This window comes from Poecile atricapillus, chromosome 28 (assembly GCF_030490865.1).
Source record: "Poecile atricapillus isolate bPoeAtr1 chromosome 28, bPoeAtr1.hap1, whole genome shotgun sequence".
Lineage (NCBI taxonomy): Eukaryota > Metazoa > Chordata > Aves > Passeriformes > Paridae > Poecile > Poecile atricapillus.
Window position 1 is genome coordinate 2816899 of NC_081276.1, and position 17314 is coordinate 2834212.

General features: G+C 62.8%; 2 protein-coding genes across 2 annotated transcripts; both read right to left on the bottom strand.

The window, feature by feature from the left end:
- Positions 1 to 459: 459 nt before the first annotated feature.
- GRIN3B (glutamate ionotropic receptor NMDA type subunit 3B) lies at positions 460 to 6188 on the bottom strand. Its single transcript, XM_058858468.1, has 9 exons — positions 5739 to 6188; positions 4368 to 4966; positions 2888 to 3938; positions 2333 to 2478; positions 2020 to 2135; positions 1705 to 1856; positions 1461 to 1625; positions 1197 to 1264; positions 460 to 1073 (listed from the first exon to the last, which is right to left on the bottom strand). The coding sequence occupies exons 1-9, from the start codon at positions 6186 to 6188 to the stop codon at positions 737 to 739; spliced, it is 3084 nt and encodes a 1027-aa protein (XP_058714451.1). The 3' UTR covers positions 460 to 736.
- Positions 6189 to 6874: 686 nt separating this feature from the next.
- On the bottom strand, positions 6875 to 16691 carry WDR18 (WD repeat domain 18). The gene is made up of 10 exons (XM_058858429.1): positions 16435 to 16691; positions 15817 to 15927; positions 14317 to 14450; positions 13810 to 13951; positions 13097 to 13240; positions 12824 to 12888; positions 12597 to 12721; positions 9642 to 9808; positions 9108 to 9176; positions 6875 to 8836 (listed from the first exon to the last, which is right to left on the bottom strand). The coding sequence occupies exons 1-10, from the start codon at positions 16642 to 16644 to the stop codon at positions 8705 to 8707; spliced, it is 1299 nt and encodes a 432-aa protein (XP_058714412.1). The 5' UTR covers positions 16645 to 16691; the 3' UTR covers positions 6875 to 8704.
- Between the last annotated feature and the right edge of the window lie 623 nt (positions 16692 to 17314).

A 17314-nucleotide genomic window follows, 5' to 3' on the forward strand; every position in this document is an offset into this window, starting at 1 on the left:
AGCCATGCTCGGTGCTGCTGGGCAGCCTCCGTGCCAGGGGAGGGGCTGCAGGGCCCCGGCTCCTTCCACAGCCGCCTGTAGTGGGATGGGGAAGCTGTTCCTTATCCTCAGGGGCGGGCAGAGCCCTGAGCCGCTCCCCGTGCAGCGTCTCCATCCCTCACCCTCCGCCCGAGGAAGGTTCCGGTTCTGCTTTGCGGTGGCTCTGGGGTCAGCCCGGTTTTGCTGCCCTGGAGCTCCAGAGGGAGGTTCCGGTCTCGGTCTGTCCTCCTGCCCCATCCATGTGGGAGCTTCCTCTGCCTCCTCCTCCTAATCACGGCCGTCCTGCGGGGGGGCTGAGCTGGGCCTGCGGAGGAAGGAGGGGAAAGGGAAGGGTGACTCTCAGCCGGCCCTGGCTGCATCTGGGGAAGAGGAAAAGCAGACTTCGTCTTCCTTTGTCATCTTTATTTATGTGGTCTAAAACCAGAGCGGGGCTGAGCTTTGTCCAGGCATCGTGGGGACCTCTCACCCCAGCTCAACCTCCCTAAAAGAACCTCCCGGTCCTTAAAACCCCCACTGCCAGCAGAAGGGACGGGGGGAAGAGACAAAGGCCGCAGAGCTGGGGCAGCCCCAGGACATCCCCTCCCTCCCTCCCTCCCTTTTCTCCTTCCACTCCCTCTTCTGAGCCGGAGGAGCCACCCTGTCCCGCCCCGGCAGAGCAGCCTGTCCTGGGATGGTTTGGGGGTCCCTGCCCACCACCTCACCTCTCCTCCCGGCCTTCCTCGGTGGCCAGCGGGGCGGGCAGGGGCCGGCCGCCCTTGGCGGTGCCCAGCACGGACACCAGCTCGCTCTTCCTCAGCAGCGCCGCTCGCAGCTGCTCCCGCATCTCCTGGATCTTCTCCTCCAGCTCCCGGAGCTCGTTCTCACCGGCCGCTCTGTCCAGGGGCTGCGGGGGCCGCCCGTTCCCGGGGTGCCACGGGGACCCTTCAGCCTCGGCGGGGGTTTTGTCCAGCTGGAAGCGCACCCGCCGTGCCTCCTTCCGCAGGGCGCTCCAGGGCTGCGCTGCCGCCGGTGCGGACCGCGGCTGGGGCTCGCACCTGTGTGGGGAGGGCTGGATTGGGATCTGGCTGCTGTGGGGTCCCTCTGCAGCCCCCCAGAACTCTGACTGTCCACAGGGAGGAGGAGGAGGAGGAGGACGGGGCAGGCTGTCACAGCTGTACCTCTGTTCCAACTTCAGCTGCTGGCTCTTCCGCTCCTCCGTGCCCATATTCAGAGCCCGATGGATTTTCTGTGGGGAACATGGCAAGAGTGAGTCGGGGTACGATGACCAGGAATTAATTGGAGGGTGATGGTCTGGAGGTGATGGTTCAGGGGTTGGTGGACAGGGGCTGGAGCAGGGCAGAAGCGGTGCAGTTTAAGAGGGAGCAGCGAGATGGGGTTAGGGGTATTTGGGGCGCTGTGTGAGCCCCTTCCCCTGGCCCCACCTGGCTCGTGTGCAGCCAGTAGTTGAATTTCTTCTTGCGCCGGATGCGGGGCAGGACCAGGCGGTAGAAGATGTGCTCGCCCAGCGAGGTGAGGAGGGAGCCGCTCAGCCCGATGCACAGCAGCACGAACAGCCCCGAGAAGTGGTAGATGCCCATCTGCAGGGTCTGTGGGCAGCAGGGGGTGTGGGCTGGGCTGCGGGGGGTGTCAGACCCCAGAGCCCCCCCGGCCGAGGGGCTGCCGCACCTCAGTGACGGCAAAGACGCGTTTGCCGCAGGGCACCATCTTGTACCACTTGTCGTGCAGGAGGTCGATGAAACCCGAGGACTTGTAGCGGCTGATGAACTCGGAGACGTTGGAGGTCAGCGGTGAGTTCTGGGGGAGGCCGATGCCGTAGCCTGGCCCCGGTGAGGTGGGGAGAGAGAGCTGGGACGGGGGGTACAGCCCCCAGTGCCCACCAGGGAGGGGGCACCTCCCCACCCTGCGTGGGTGCGGCAGGGCACAACCCCAGCCTGATCACACACACAGCAGAACCCCCTTCCCACCACAGTCCCCCCACACCTTCAATGGCAAAGGGCTTGCCCACAGTGAGCAGCTTGCAGTCGGAGTCGATGGAGACCTCATAATCCAGCAGCGACTTGTCCATGATGAAGGCGTTGAGCTTGGCAGGCTCTGTCCTGTACCAGCATGGGGGGATGCTCAGGGAGGGGCTGCTCCCCCTTTGCCTGGCATCTCCCCAGCCTGACACCTCTCCCACAGGTTGGGGGCTCGTGTGCGTGGAGTGGGGGGTGCACAGGCTCCAGGGCTGGGGCAAAAGATGCCCTGAGAGGGGTAAAAGGTGAGGTGGGGCCCTCATGCTCTCCCTGCCCCTCACTTGAGCATGGTGACACCGTCAGGGGTGGTGGGGACGTTGTAGCGCCGCATGTACTCGTGCATCTCGGGGAAGCTCTTCTTGATGTACTCCTCAGCACTGCTCTCCCACACTGTGCCGAAGCGGAAGCCCTGTGAGGGGTGATGGAGCTGGAAGGAGGCACCAGAGCATCAGCACCCCTGGCCCCAGGAATGTGTCCCCACTCCCTGGGGCTGTGTCCCCAGCCCTGAGTCCCAGGCAGGGTGTCTGGGCAGCCCCAGAGGTGCAGCAGCTCTTGAGGGTGTCTGGGAAAGAGCTTCCCCAAGAGCAGCCTCAGCACGAACTCAGCCCACTTCCCCCTGCCCTGGAGCTGAGGCTGGGATTAAGCACCAGTGGGATACACGCATAAAGCTTTCTGCAGGTCTCAATGATCCCCCCACTCTTAGGAGGGGCCAAGATGCAGAACTGGGGCTGGAGAGAAGGAGGAAGGTGCAGAAGGAAGGACAGGACCCCCCTCAGCCCCTTCCCTGGCCTTCAGCCCTCTCCCAGCCCATCTGAAGCAGCGAGACACTTGCCCACCTTTGGGTCGTGGATGCCTGAGAGCTCCTCGAAGGTCTTGTCCCCCACCATGACAGCTGCCAGGTTGGCCGTGTAGCTGGAGAGCACCAGGAGGCAGAAGATGGCCCAGAGGTTCATGAGGAAGCGGCCGGTGCAGCACTTGGGAGTCTTGCTGGAGACAGTGCGCCCAAAGAGGATGGCGTAGCAGAGGTTGAGGGCTGAGGAGTAGGAGAAGATCTTCATGCGGTTGCGGCCGTGGGGGGTCATTCCATAGGGGCTCTTCCACTCGTAGAGGGTGAGGAAGAGCGCGGTCATGTGCAGCGCCACGAAGATGCCCACCCACATGGTCCAGTGCAGGGGCCACATGAAGGCCCCGATGGGCGACGCCGTGTCCTTCGTCCTCACCAGGATGCCCAGGCTGGTGGAGAAGAAGGGGCTGGTGAAGTCGATGACTTTGCTCCGCACTGAGTTGATGCTGAAGGAGGTGACGGCCATGTGGGCCGTGCCACTGAGCAGGTCCCCTACCAGTCCCGTCCAGCGCCCATTCTTCCAGGCCCCATATTTCCCATCGCCCACGATGTAGAGCTCAAAATCAAAGGCCATGTCCTCGGCGAGCTTCTCGAGCAGGTCGATGCAGTACCCATAGCAGCACTTCTTGTACGCGCGTGGCACCGAGCCGTTGCCATCGCCAATCTTCTCAAAGAGGGCGTCCAGCACGGCCGAGTCATTTGTGCCGGGGTCCAGGCAGAGCTGCCCAGCCGGGCAGTTCCCCTCCTCATCCACCTCCCTGGTGAAGACGAATGGGTGCTCCACCAGCGTCACCACCCGCAGCCGTGTGCGGGCCCCCTCGGCCGCCTCGCTGGGGCTCATGCGCTGCCGCTGGCTCTGCCACACGCTCTCCTCCAGCTCCAGCTTGCCGTGGCTCCAGGTGCCCACTGTCATCCAGGTGGGGACACCCTGCGAGTCCCTGCGCAGACTCCAGACACGGAACTGCTGCTCGGGCCTCACCAGTGCTGTGTTCTCCACACGCACCAGCCCCGTCTGGCCGTGGAAGGATGTGTTGGCCAGGACCCTGCCAAGAAAAGGGTTTCACTGCTCCACTTGCTCAGCTGGGACCAAGGGATAAGGCTGGGAGCTGGGAGCGGGATGTGCCCGACCTGGGTGGGGACAAGGTCAAGGAGGAGCAGCAGGATCCAGCCCTGCTGCGCTGCCCCGCAGCTCACTGTGCTGCCAGGGCCAAGTGTTATTAATATTTATAGAGTGACGATGCTGGGGCAGTGTTAAGGAGATCTGAAGTGACACGTCCCCACTGTGCAGTGCTAACCATGTCCTGGGGGGCTGAGCCCCATGGTGGTGGCTGCACACACTGGGGACAGCACTGCACTGAGCCCAGGGGTGCCCTGGCTCTGCCCCTACCCCATCCCAGGTCTGGGCAGAACCCTCCCCTGCACCCCAATGCCACCAGGATGGGGGGAAAGAGGAGCCCCCAGCACCCCCTTACCGGGCAAGGAAGAGCCCCGGGGACTCGCCGCCTGCCCGGTGCCTCTCATTGCAGCTGCCCGTGGTCTGCAGCTGTGCGGGGTCAGGGTGGCCTTGGGCAGCGTGGGCAATGGCGTGGGACACCAGTCCCACCATGTCCTGCACAAAGAGCTCCAGCGGTGGCCGGCTGAGCTCCCCAAAGGCCAGCAGCCCTGGGGGCAGGCCCTCGGTCTGCAGCTCGCTGGCGCTGAGCGGGAAGCCCAGCATCCAGTGGAATTCCTGTGGGGGCAGCCCCAGCTCCTCGGCCACCTGGAAGACGAGTCGAGCACGGTGCAGGTCACAGCCCAGCATCAGCACTGGGCTGGAGAGGGTCCTGACACGGTCCCCGTGCTGCCGCAGGTAGCGGGTGGCCCTTGGCTCATCCAGGTAGCCCAGGTCCAGGATAGTGTGGAGGAAGAACTGGGAACGTTGGGTCCAGAGGTCGAGGAAGCCGTCGACATCCCAGGGGTGGCAGAGCACCAGGCTGGGCTCCTGCCAGTTGTTGGCCTGCAGGACGCTCACCAGCACATCCACCAGCATCTCCGGTGAGCTCTGCCGGTCCATGTGGAAGTGGAAGGGGCTCTGCCAACACACAAGGGTCGTGGCACAACCCCTGCTCACGGGAAGAGCTCAGAGGCAGTGCCAGATGTGAGTCCACCTGCCCTGAGGTCATCCCACACTCCTTGCCCACCCTCTGCCCAGTTCCTGTCTGGGATCCACTGCTAGGACTCATCCCAGAGCCCTTCTGGAGACAGGGACTGGGGCTGGGGTCTAGGGCTGAGGGCTGCAGAGCTTCCAGAGAAACCAGGGAACTTACCTTGGAGTGAAAGCTGGGATTGGGTCTGGGATAGAGCCAGGCAAGGGGCCAGGACAGAGCTGAGATGGGAGCTGGGATAGAGCCAGGATAGGGCTGGAATGAGGGCCAAGAGGGGGCTGGAATAGAGCTGTGATGGGAGACAGAGAGCCAGGATGGGGCACAGGATGAGGCTGGGGTAGAGGCAGGATGGAGGTGGGAATGAAGATGGGATGGGGTCAGGGTGGGAGAGAAGACAGAGGGAGAACAGAGTCGGGATGGAGCCTGGAGGTAGTCAAGATGCAGCAAGGATGAGTGGCTGGGATTCGGAATTGGAGCTGGAATCAGAGCCGGGATCGGAATCGGAGGCAGGTCCGAGCCGGGAGGAGGACCCACGGAACAGGTACGGAGTCACGACGGGGATCGGGATAGAGCCGGTGTGGATCCGGGAGTGGGATCAGGACAGGAGCACGGACGGAGACGGGACAGGAGCAAGGACGGAGCTGGCGAGCGGGGACGGGAGCGGGGACGGGAGCGCAGTGCCGGCGCTGCGGGTCTCACCTGCGCTCGGAAAGGCAGCGGCCAGCGGGTGTCCAGGATGCTGACGAAGGGGACCTGGAGGGCGGCGGCGAGGAAGTCGAGCTGGAGCAGCTCCCGGCGGGAGCGGGGCAGCGCCAGGACGGCGGCCACGCCGCGCCCCGCCAGCGCCCCGCAAAGCCACCGCGCCAGCGAGCCGGGGTCCCGCGCCGCCGGGCCGCCCCCCACCACCTCCAGGCTGAGGTTGTGGGGCAGCGTCACCTCCCCGGGGCTGTCCCCGGGGCCGGTACCGGCGGCTCGGGCCAGCGCGGAGCGGAGCCGGGCGCGGGCGGGCGCGGGCGGCAGCAGAGCCCCGAGGCGCACGGTGGGGCCGGGGGCGCGGCCGGGGGGTGCCGGGACCCGGCAGGGATGCGGGTGTCCCCCCGCCGCCCCCAGCGCCGCCGCCAGCAGCCAGAGCGCCCGCAGCCCCGCCATGCACCCCGCACCGGCCGCGCACCGGCCCCGCCGCTCTGCGCTCCGCCGGGGGCGGCTCCGGCGACGGGCAGGGACCGCCGGCCGGGTCCCGCCGGGGCCCCCCCTCCCCGGGTAGCTCCGAGGCCCCGCAGCCCCCGGTGCACGGTGGGTCACGCCGGACCACGCAGCGCCGGACCCGCCCGCAGCCGCCCCGTCCACGCCCACGCCCGGCGCGGGTCCCCCCCTCCCCGCACCCCGCAGCAAACGGGGCCCCCACCCGCGCGGTGCTGGCCGTCCGAGGGCTGCGACCCTGGCGACCCCCGGCACAGAGATGCCCGCTGATCCCAGGGTGGTTCCGGCTACCTCTGGACCACTGAGATGTTCCTCCTCTTCCTCCTCCTCATCCGCCTCCTCCGGCCCCCGACGAAACCCCCTCGGGTCGGTCCCCTTGGCGGACTCCGAGCTGTGAACTGCCGCCTCCGTCCCGGTAAAGGCCCCCACCCCGATCCCTCTGTCCCTCCGCAATCTGAGGTGCAGCTTCAGTATCGGGGGGACCCGAGGCCGGGCGGTTCCTCCTGCTGCATGGGGAAGGGGTGAAGGGCAGCAGCGGCACAGCCTTCCTCTGCTGAGGGAGGGAACGCGGGGTCGCTCTTCTCATCCTCACCAGGGAAACTGAGGCTCAACCCAGCCCAAGGGTCCCCACCACCGGCACACAAACAACAGCAACCGGGGCCGGAGTCACGCTAAATTAATAAGGAAAAATGAAGGATGGAGCCAAAATCCATCTGGCAAAAAGTATCGATTCATGTAATATCGATAAATGTAATGAGTCACGGCTAATGAATTCCCCTGCGGAGCTGGGCCTGAGGGGAGGGCAGCGCAAATCCTGCCAGAGCACAGAGGGTCGTGGGGTGCTGGTCTCCCCTATCATGATCCCCCGATCATGGGGCCCCTGGCAGCTCCTTCTCACAGGGCTAAACACAGGGCAGCCCCCACTGTCCACGCAGGAGGGGCAGCAGGATCTTGGAATGAAAAAGCCCCCCCAAACACCAGGCACAGCACAGGGGGGGCTCTCGGGGAAGCCCCATCCTCCCTTCTGCTCTAAGTGCAGCACCCCAACAGGAACTCCACTGGGGGGACTGGGAAAATGTGGGATGACTGGGAGGGAGTGCTGGGGTCTGGGCTTGGCTGGAGGCTGCATCCCTGGGGGTCTCCGAGGGCTCCCTGCAGGAGGGATGTGCTCCCACCTCTTGCCCCACTGCAGCCCCTGGCTCCGGGTGACAGTCCCTGCTGCAGCCCATGAATGTTGATCCAAAGCCTTGGGAAGAAGAGGAGGAGCAGGAGAGGAAGGGAAAGGAACAGACTCCAGTGATTAAGCTAAAAGCATCTTCTGGGGAGCTGGCGGGAGCTGGGGATGCTTGGATGCTCTGGTTTTAAAATGCACTTTAAATCATCTGCACTTGGTGTATTGAACGGGGGCGGGGGAATGACAAAGAGGGATGGCCAGGGGACACCTCAACACCCTGTAGGGACAGGGAGGGACCCTCAGGGTGAAGGCAACTGGGCAGTTTGGGGCTAAGGAAGCACTTTCCCACTCCCAGTGGGCAGCCCCAGGGATGCAGTGATAGGTAGTCAAGGTCTGTGGGCACACAAGGGTTGTTAAAAAAACCAACGTGGGCATCTTTCACTATAAAAAACAAATCTTTTATGTAAAAAATAAACCTAAACAAAACCCACAACCCCCGCTGCCATGCTGTGACAATACAAAAGGCCGAGTCCCCAAACACCGTGAAAACAGAGTCGTTGGATCCAAATATATATAAATTGTTGATTGACGAGATTGGAAATAGCACCTTGCTGGCCCCCCCACCCCTTCCCAGAGTGACCCTACACCCCAAAACCACCACCTGTGCTCCAAGCCCAGGAACACCCCAGGCCCTGCCTGCCAGACGGAGCAGGAGCCCCCTCCTCAGCCCTGGTAGCCAGGGACCCCCACACCTGTTGCAGCAGTACCCTCACTTCACCCCCAGAGCAGGAGCCACTCAGCCCCTGCTGTCCAGAGCACGGGGTCCAGTGGCACTGAGCAGCAATCCCCAGGACAGGGTGGGCAGAAGGGGGGTCTCCAAAATCCAATCTCAAACTGGTATTGAGAGAAAAACACTTTTCTGTCTGCACTGCAGGGTCAAGTAACGAAAAGAAACAAAAAAGGGGCAGGGGAAGGGTTGGGGAATGAGCAGGAGCTGCATCCTGAGCCCTCCCAGGAGCCGGCGACGCTGGACGCTCCTCCTGCAGCGGCTGCCCGAGTGCCCCCCGGCCCCGAGTCGGGCTGAGCAGGGTCCCCGTGCTGTCCCCTGGTGGTCCCCGCGCCGCTCTCAGTCCCGCCTCACGGAGCAGGTGGAGGCGGTGGCGTGTGCCGAGGCAGGGGAAGGTGAGCCGGGCGCTCGCAGCCGGCTGGGCGGTGCCCGAGGGCGGGCAGGTTCTTCCCCAGGAGCCGGACAGGGAGAGGCGGAGGGGTGCGAGGGCGGGGGGGAGCCTCTTCACTTGGCTGGTTTGGTGATGATGCGAGTGGAGAAGTCAAAGAGGTCCTTGTTGATTTTCCGGAGGTTGCTCACCTCCTCCTCCAGCTCGCTCACCTGGATCGTCAGGTGCTCCTGGTCTCCCACCAGGTTCTGTGACACAGAAACACAACAGACAAGTGTCAGGGCCTCAGCTCTGACAGGCACAGGCTGCTGCTCCCACCCCAGCAGTAAACCCCGAACCCTTCGGTCCCCTCCCTCCTCTCCTACTCAAAGTGCAGCCCCTCCTGCCCATGTCACCAGCAGATTTCAGGGCTTTTTTCCCCCATTCCCAACTTGCTCAGGGCCTCTTGTGTCAGATCAGCTGACAATGATCCCCCTCAAGGGGTCTGTACCCAATTCCCAGCCTGAGAGCAGCTCTCACCTTTTCCCTCGTGGAGTGCATCTGCGAGTACATCCTCTCTGCCTTCTCCAGGTAGCTCTGCCCAGGCTCCTGCAGGGACCAGAATGGAGGGGTTGGCAGAGCACAGACACTCTCCCCATGCCTCTGGGTGATCCTGCTGTCCCCTCTGCCAGGCAAACAGCCCCTTGGCCTGCTGCCACCAAGCCAACAGGGAGCTTATCCATCAGCTCTGGCAGGACTTTCACTGTCACTCACCCAGAGGCTGATGCTGGCAGAGGGGAGCAGCTCTGGGACCACTGGCAGAGTGGCTGGGATGGGTGGGACACAGATGGTGTGTGACCCTCCCTGCCTCCCGTGCCAGGACCAAGGAAATGGTGGGACAGCAGAGCCAGCCCACGCTGCAGCACGGGGCTGGGAGGACAAATGACTGCAGCAGCCAGGATGGGGAGGAAGCAGGAGGGAGCAGGAATGGGTTTCACCAGCTGTAGGAGAAGCTTTGCTGTGGCACAACCCCTCTCAGATGTGTGTCCCCCCTCCCCAACTCACCCCCAGTACCTGCTGGTGCAGCCCCAGGCGCAGTGTCACCCCCTCAGTGCCCGGCTCGTCGCTGCTCTCGGTGCCGTGCAGGTGTCTGCTGAACTTGGGCAGGGGAACGCTGGGCTTCCCATCAGGGTTGAACATGTTGGCAGGGGCCAGCACAATGAAGGCGTTTGTCACTGGACCTGTGTTGGGACAGAGGGGACAGGTCAGGCTGGACCCCGGTGGGTTTGAGAGGCAGAGGCCTCAGGCAGCCCCAAGAACAGAGTATGACCCTGGAACAGGGGTTCTCCACCATCCCCAGCAGCTCTCCCTGCCTGGGGCTGCACTCTCTGGGCCTGTTGGCAGCTCTGGGGGGGAGCAGAGCCCGGCCTCCCCCCACCCTGAGCCGCCATCCATCAGCAGCATCAGCAGCTCCGTGCTGCCACGATCCATCACCGCTCTCAATGGCAGAGCTGATGAGCGTGTTAATTACTGCATTTACCCACGGCTGCTGCCGCCCCCTCCCAGCTCCTGCTCGCTGAGAGCTCCCACCGCTGTTCCCCACGCCCTGTCAGGCACAGCAGCCCCCAGCCCCCCTCCAGCGGGCACAGCAGCTTGGCCAGTGCTACCACAGCCCGGCCAGGCATTCCCCTGGCCAAAGGCAAAGGTGAAGATGGGCCACCTGCACCGGAGAGGGGGCTGCCAGGGCCGTGGAGAAGGGTGTGGGAGGACACGTGGCAAGGTCTAGGGAGGCTCAGAGCTGCTGGAGGATTTTGGTCTCTGCAGAGCAGACAGACACAAGCAGCTCTGACATGAATGAGGGCTCAGTCACCATCTATCCCTCCAGAACCTGCTCCTAAATCTGATCCTCCAAGGATCCAAGGGTGGGTCCCACCAGCAGAGCAGCAGCTCTGAGTGCCTGGCCCCAAAGCTGTTCCTGGCCAACTCAGGGCTTCACTCCCTCCTTAATGACCAGGGGTTTGTGCTCCTGAGTCAAGTGCCCATCAGTGAGATTCCCACTGCACTGGCAGCTCATGGAGCTCAAGAGGAAAGGTGGAGAGGAGAAAATCTCAGGAATGAACCCAGAGTTCCCCAAATCTGGTCACCACCCAGACATAGCCCCACAGCCACTCTGGGGCCCCAGAGCAGATGCAAGTCCTGTACCAGATCACCTTGCCCCAAGGCCTGGGGCAGCAGGCAGTGGGTGACCCTGGACCAGCCTGGGCACAGGGACTGGACTTAGCTGGGGAGAAACAAATAACCCAGCTTCCAAGACAGAGCTGTCAGCAGCACACATCAGCCAGAGCACACCGGGATGGCCTTGCAGGACCAAGCCTTTGGGGATGGTCTGTGCCATGCTGTGTTTGCAGAGACAAGGATGGAGCTTGTGTGACAGGATGGGAATTGAGGCCTGGAGGGATCTGGGGGCAGTGCTGGCTTCCAGCCTCATCCCACAGGTCTCCTGCTTCCCCCCGGAGTGGTGCCAGCCACACAGAGTGACCGGGAGCAGCCCTGCCTCGCCAGCATTTCCACAGCTCATTACCCAGGAGCAGCAGCCTGACTTCTCAAAGTCCACCCGCTCTGCCCCCACCAAGGACAAGCTACCCTTGGTGGCACAGCCCCCTGCCTGGCCCTGAGCCACACTCCAGCTCCCTGCATTTATTTGCAGCAGTATTGAGGGGAGGGCAGTGGGTCCTGTGTGCCCCCAGCCACCCCTGTGCAAGCGGAGGAACTGCGCTGTCCTGAGGACACCGGGCCAGAGGCTGCTGTCACATCACCACGTCACAACCCTGTCACCTCTGCCTTGGGGAGGGAGCAGGACACACTGGCAGCAGGGACAGACCTTGCTGGGGGGCTCATGCCACTGCTCAGAGAGGCCAAGGAGGGACAGGGATCCACGGAGAGGGGGCTGGGTTGGGGCAGCTGATTCCCCCACACTGGGAGGCTGCAGGGCCCTGTGGGGACTCCAGACCCAGGGCACAGCTCGGGGGTGCTGGGCTCCCAGCCCATTCCTGAGCACACACAGCACAGTCATGCCAGTGCCAAGGAGCCAGCAGGGAGCCAGCAGAGGCTGCAGAGCACCCACAGCTTGGGGTCAGCCTGGTCCTGCTCCTCCTGGGAAGAGCCTGGTCTGTCCATTCTTCCCTGCAGCCTCAGGAGGACTCCAGTGCCCGGCTCACAGCCAAAGCCCGGCCCCCCCTCCTCGGATGAGTCACAGCTCCATTTGGTCTGTTTTCACCCTCTAGTGCCAGCAGCACCAGGCTGGATGGGCACTGCAGTGGGTCCCAATTAGGGATCGTCCTTGGCAGCCAAAGGGAAGAGAAAAAGGGTCTGCAGGCAGCCTGGCTTCCAGAGACCGTCCTGAGGCAGCAGCTCAACCACCACAGAGGAACAGGGTCTGGCTTTCCCTGCCATCACCTTTGGGAGGGGTTTGGACCATGCCCAAGGCAGCCCCACTGGTCACTGCAGCACCAGGGGCCAGAAACTACCACAGCTGGGAGAGGAACACAGCTAGCAACAGGAGGGGTAAATCCCCCACTGCTCTGAAGTAGCTGAGGCATCCAACTGCTGCTCCTGCAATTTACTGGAGCCATCAGACTGAAATCCCAGACAGCTGCTCATATGGGATTCACTTCAGGCCCCATGAGCTCACAGGCGCTCGCTGCTGGGGTCACAGAGCTGTCTCCCCTCCAGACACAGCTGGGGTGTATGTGGGGTGACTGCTCCCTCGGGAAAACAAGGAGGAGGATCCCGTGTGGCCTCAGCGACAGGGTGAAATCCATGACTCACTCCCGACAGTGCACAGGGGGTTGTTAACTCGTGGGGCAAGGTCACGGCACTGCTCCAGACAGCTCAGGCTCCCTCCAACGCCTCTGCCCTTCCCAGGGTGTGAAGCAAGGGGCAGAAACACACCTGGAGTGCCCAGGGCAGCGCAGGTGAGACAGCAGCAGCCTGTGGCAGCGAGGATTCTGGAGATAAGGACATTCCTACCTTTGTGATTCATCGTCTTCAGGCACTGCTTGCTCTGGATGTCCCACAGCCGGACGGTTTCGTCGTGAGAGCCCGAGAGCAGGAGGCTGCCGTCTGTGGAGACTGACAGACACGTCACCTGGTTCCTGGAATGGGGAAGAGGATGTTTAAACTCAGGATGACCCCAGGACTGCCAGAAGCTGGTGAGGTGGGCAGATGGTGGCTGGCAGGTATGTCTGGCTCCTCACCTGTGCCCTTTAAAGACCTTCGTGTTCTCCCGCTCTGACTGGAAGGTCCGGTCTCTCTGAACTGGCTGCAGAAATGAAGGAAGGAAGAAAGGAAGAGAGAGGGATTAACATTCAGGAAGGCTGAATCCAGTCGGTTCATCACCATGTCTGGAGAGGGCAGAGGAGACACAGGAGAACCAGGCCTTCCTGTGCCCTGGCAGGTCACACCAGTGCCAGCAGGGAGGTGACAGTGGCTCGGGGTGACAGGGCACACCTGCAGCCCCACACACTCACCCAGGCACAGAGGTCAACCTGGAAGATGGAGCCATCCATGCCCCCGCAGAACATGTGGTACTCAGAGAGGTCCAGAGTCACAGCCATGATCCCCACGTCGAAGAGCACAGAAAGCAGGAGCTCCCCAGAGGAGACTTCCCAGAGCTGGAGTGAGAGGGGACAGGAGAATTAGGGGTGAGAACGTCAAAGGCAGAACTGGAGGAACACTGACATCCTGGCATCCTACACCAGCATTCCATCCTGGCATCCCCTCCTGGCTGTGGCTGGGAAACTGATTCCAAGGCAGAACCAAGGCAGAACCAAGCATCTGCCTCTCTGGGAGCAGGAGAGAAGTTTCCCAGGCAGCTTCAAAGCAGCTCTGAACCCTCTCTGTGGCCATCCTGCCCCCAGGGCATCCCCTGCCCCACAGGCTCCAGCCTGCTCCGCTCCCTGTGGACATCAGCAATGGGAAACAGAGGAGCTGACCCCGACATTCCCAGGACAACAGGGACTGCAGCAGTCCAGCCTGGGGGCAGGTGCAGAGAAACTGCTGTTGTTGGAAAGGCAGAGCCCAGGTCTGGCAGCTCTGAGTCATTGCAGAGACAGCCAAGAAATTAAGCCACTGCAACCCAGCAAAGCTTCGGGACAGCTTGGGGACAGGGACAGCTTCCTGCTACCTGGCAGGAGCCCGGCTTTGACCCCGCAGGGTCTGGCACCTCCAAAATGAGCCTCACCTTGGCTGTCTGGTCGAGGGAGGCAGTGGCAGCCCGTGCCAGGGGCCCTCCGAAGCCGCAGCACAGGTCGGTGATGGGGAGGCTGTGCCGGGACCAGACGTGCCGGGGGTCAGGGATCTGGGAGGGCTCTGCCTGCAACACGCTGTGGGGAGAGCAGAGACAGGCAGGTCAGCCAGGACAGAGCCCCATGGGGAGCTGGGCCAGGCTCTGCTCTCACTGGGAACCCCTCTCCTGGCTGCAGGGACCAAGTGGGATTGCTGCTGGAAGCCATGGCTCACGGATACCGAGGCTGAGATCCCTATCCCAGAGGGACAAAGAGCCTCGGTAAAGGGCACAACCCCCCTCTGTGTCACCCAGGGAAAGAAGTCAGAGCCATATGCCTGTTCCCAAGAAGCCCAGGTGAGACCCCAAGGAAAGGCTCCCTGCCCACAAGGAAGGCAGAGATGCAGCTGTGGGCTTAGAGGGATCTCCTGCTCCAAAATCCCTGTGCCCCCCAGCCCAACTTACTTGTAGAGGTTCCACACCAGGGCCAGGCAGTCCTTGGCCCCTGAGAGGAAGTGGCTGCTGTCATCAGTGAAGCAGAGGCACGTGAGGTCCTGGTAGTGTCGGTTCAGGATGGCGAGGAGGTTCCCATTGGACACCTGGAGTGAGGGGAAGGGCAGGAGGCTGTCAAGGATGCCTTGGGATAATGTGGTGCCCTGTCCTAGGTGAGGGGAGAAGGTAGGTTCTGTTGTTGCCATGAGCCTGTTGGCACCTTGGGACAGTGACTGACAGCACTGAGGTACAGCTGGAACAACAGCCTGCACTCAGGACCACAGGGAAATTCAGCACACAGCAGTGGAAGAGGTCCTGGCACAGTAACTCCGGAGCCCAGTGATGCCAGAGCTGTTCCTCTGGTCAAGTCACAAGTGTGCAGTAAAGATTTCTTGTTCACTCTTAACATTCATATTATTTGGGAGGTTTCTTCCCTCCTCCCACAGGTCCTCAGGAGGGAGCAGCAGGGTTATGAGAACTGCACAACACCCCAGGGGTGGCTCGTGGTCCTGGGCCAGCAGAGGCTTTAGGGTGGGCAAGGAATTCCCCAAAGCCAGAGCATTTCTTATTAAAAGGCAACACTGCAGATGGGGAGGGAATCAAAAAGAGAAAAAGCCTCAAATAAAATAAGAGTCTACTTTTTCCCATGCTCTGAATTACACCATAAAATGGAACCAAACCTCATTTCAAGGAGTTCCATAGACAGCACAAAACCAGGGCTCTAGGGGCTGGCTCCAGCTCCATGATGGTTTCCAAGGAGCCTCTCCAGCGTGCCACAGGGACAGTGCCATACTCTGGAACACATCTGTGGGTGATGGGAACTGGAGCAGGGCCCAGCTTGGACCATCACAGGCAGCAGATCCCACTGCAGGCTCAGCCTCAGGGATTTTATTCCAGCACTGCTACATGCACATTGGTACAAACAAACCCTGATGGGTTCAGGTAGAGCCACCCACATAATGAGGCTCAAACCTCCCCTGGCAAGGGGAGCTCTCCAGGTGAGGCATCCTGGGGTTTAATCCCAGGCTCAGGACAAACTACTGCTTTTATTTGCTCAGTGGTGTGCTGGGAACGTAGCGTAATCCCAAGTAATCCAGCAGTAATTAACCAGCAGGACAGTGACCAGAGCACAGCAGGGGCTGCTGGCACCCTGGGCACACACAAATAAACATCTGAAATGTGGGAGAAGTGCTGAAGGAAAACCAGGTCCTGAGCTGCTGCCTCATAGGAGCAATGCTCCACCCCTGAGGCATCGGAGATGCTTAGAAAGAGAAGAAGGAGGGAGAGTAAAGCCTCTTCCAGAATTCCTCCTACTCCTGCTTCGATGAGCTGCCCCATGGGCTGCGGGCAGCACAGCCTTTGCCTGGTGTGGCACCCCAGGATCAGGATTTACAAACATTTGAGGGATGGGGACGCTCCCTGCCCGTGCAGGGTGTGAGTCTGTGTGGCCTGAGCGCCCCAGCACCTCCGTACCTCCCACAGGTAGATGCTCTCGGCCACCCCGGCCAGGACATAGAGCCCGTTGGGAGAGGCCGTCAGGCAGGTCACAGGCCCGGGACAGATGATCTTCTGCTGCAGCTGGTCCTGGGACAGAGAGAGCACAGCGAGGGCTCAGAGAGGGGAAGGGGCTGCAAGCAGAGCCCCCCGACATGGGGGCTCAGGGGGGGTCTCTGTTGGGGTCTCTGTAAAGACAGGGATGGGGGCACCTGTCCGTGGTGATGGGGGTCGGGATGAGGGAGGGTGGACCTGAGGGTCTAACTGGGGACAGGGGGGTGTCTCTGTGGAGAGAGGGGCCATGGGGGTCTCTGCAGAGAATTGGGCCACGCAGGGGTGTCTGAGCGAAGAGGAGAGTCTCCATGAAGAGCGGGGCCATGCGGGGGTCTTTGTGGAGAGAGAGGCCATGGGGGGGTCTGGGATTCTTCCCCATGCATTTGGGGGCCTCTGCGGACGGAGGGGCCCCTCCTTACAGGGCCGGGAGGTCCGCAGGGAGAGTGGCTCCGTCACATCCCCCACGGGGCCCGGAGTCCCCCCGCGAGGCCCGGGGGCGTCCCCCGAGCCGAGGCCGCCCGGGCCCGCCCGCCGCGCCGGTACCTTCCTCTGGAGCTCCCAGACGTTGATGTAGCTCTTGCCGAGCTGCGCCCCCAGCAGGTGCTCGCCGCCCAGCAGCGCCAGCCCTCGCGGGCCGCTGTTGCCGCCGCGGTACCCGGGCAGGGCCGAACCCGAGTGAAGCTCCCAGACCGAGCAGTTGCAGAGCGGCCCCGCCGCGTCCGACACCAGCGCCACCTCCATGGGCGCCGCCATCTTCGCGGTCCGCCAGGGCCACAGAGAGCGCGGCCGCGGCCCAGAGCGCCGCCTCCCCCGCCCGGCACCGACCAATCAGCAGCGGCGTAGCCACGGCCGCGCGGGGCGGGAGCTGCGCACGCGGCAGGAAGCTCAGCAGGGCCCGCTCCGGTCGGCGGTGGATGGGTGACCTGGGGCAGCGCGTGTGCGCACGGACACCCCGTGGACACCCAGGGACACCCAGGGACACCCCATGGATACCCCAGGGACACCCCATGGACACCCACGGACACCCCATGGACACCCCAGGGACACCCCATGGACACCCCATGGACACCCCATGGACACCCCACGGACACCCCAGGGACACCCCATGGATACCCCATGGACACCCTGGGACACCCCACGGACACCCCACGGACACCCCAGGGACACCCAGGGACACCCCACGGACACCCCAGGGACACCCCATGGACACCCCATGGACACCCAGGGGCACCCCATGGACACCCCATGGACACCCCACGGACACCCCATGGACACCCCATGGACACCCCAGGGACACCCCATAATCCTATAGACACCTCGTAGCTTCGTGAGAACCCCATGAGAACCCCACAAAACTAAGGGTACCCAGGGACACCCCAGGGACACCCCATGGACACCCCATGGACACCCCAGGGACACCCCA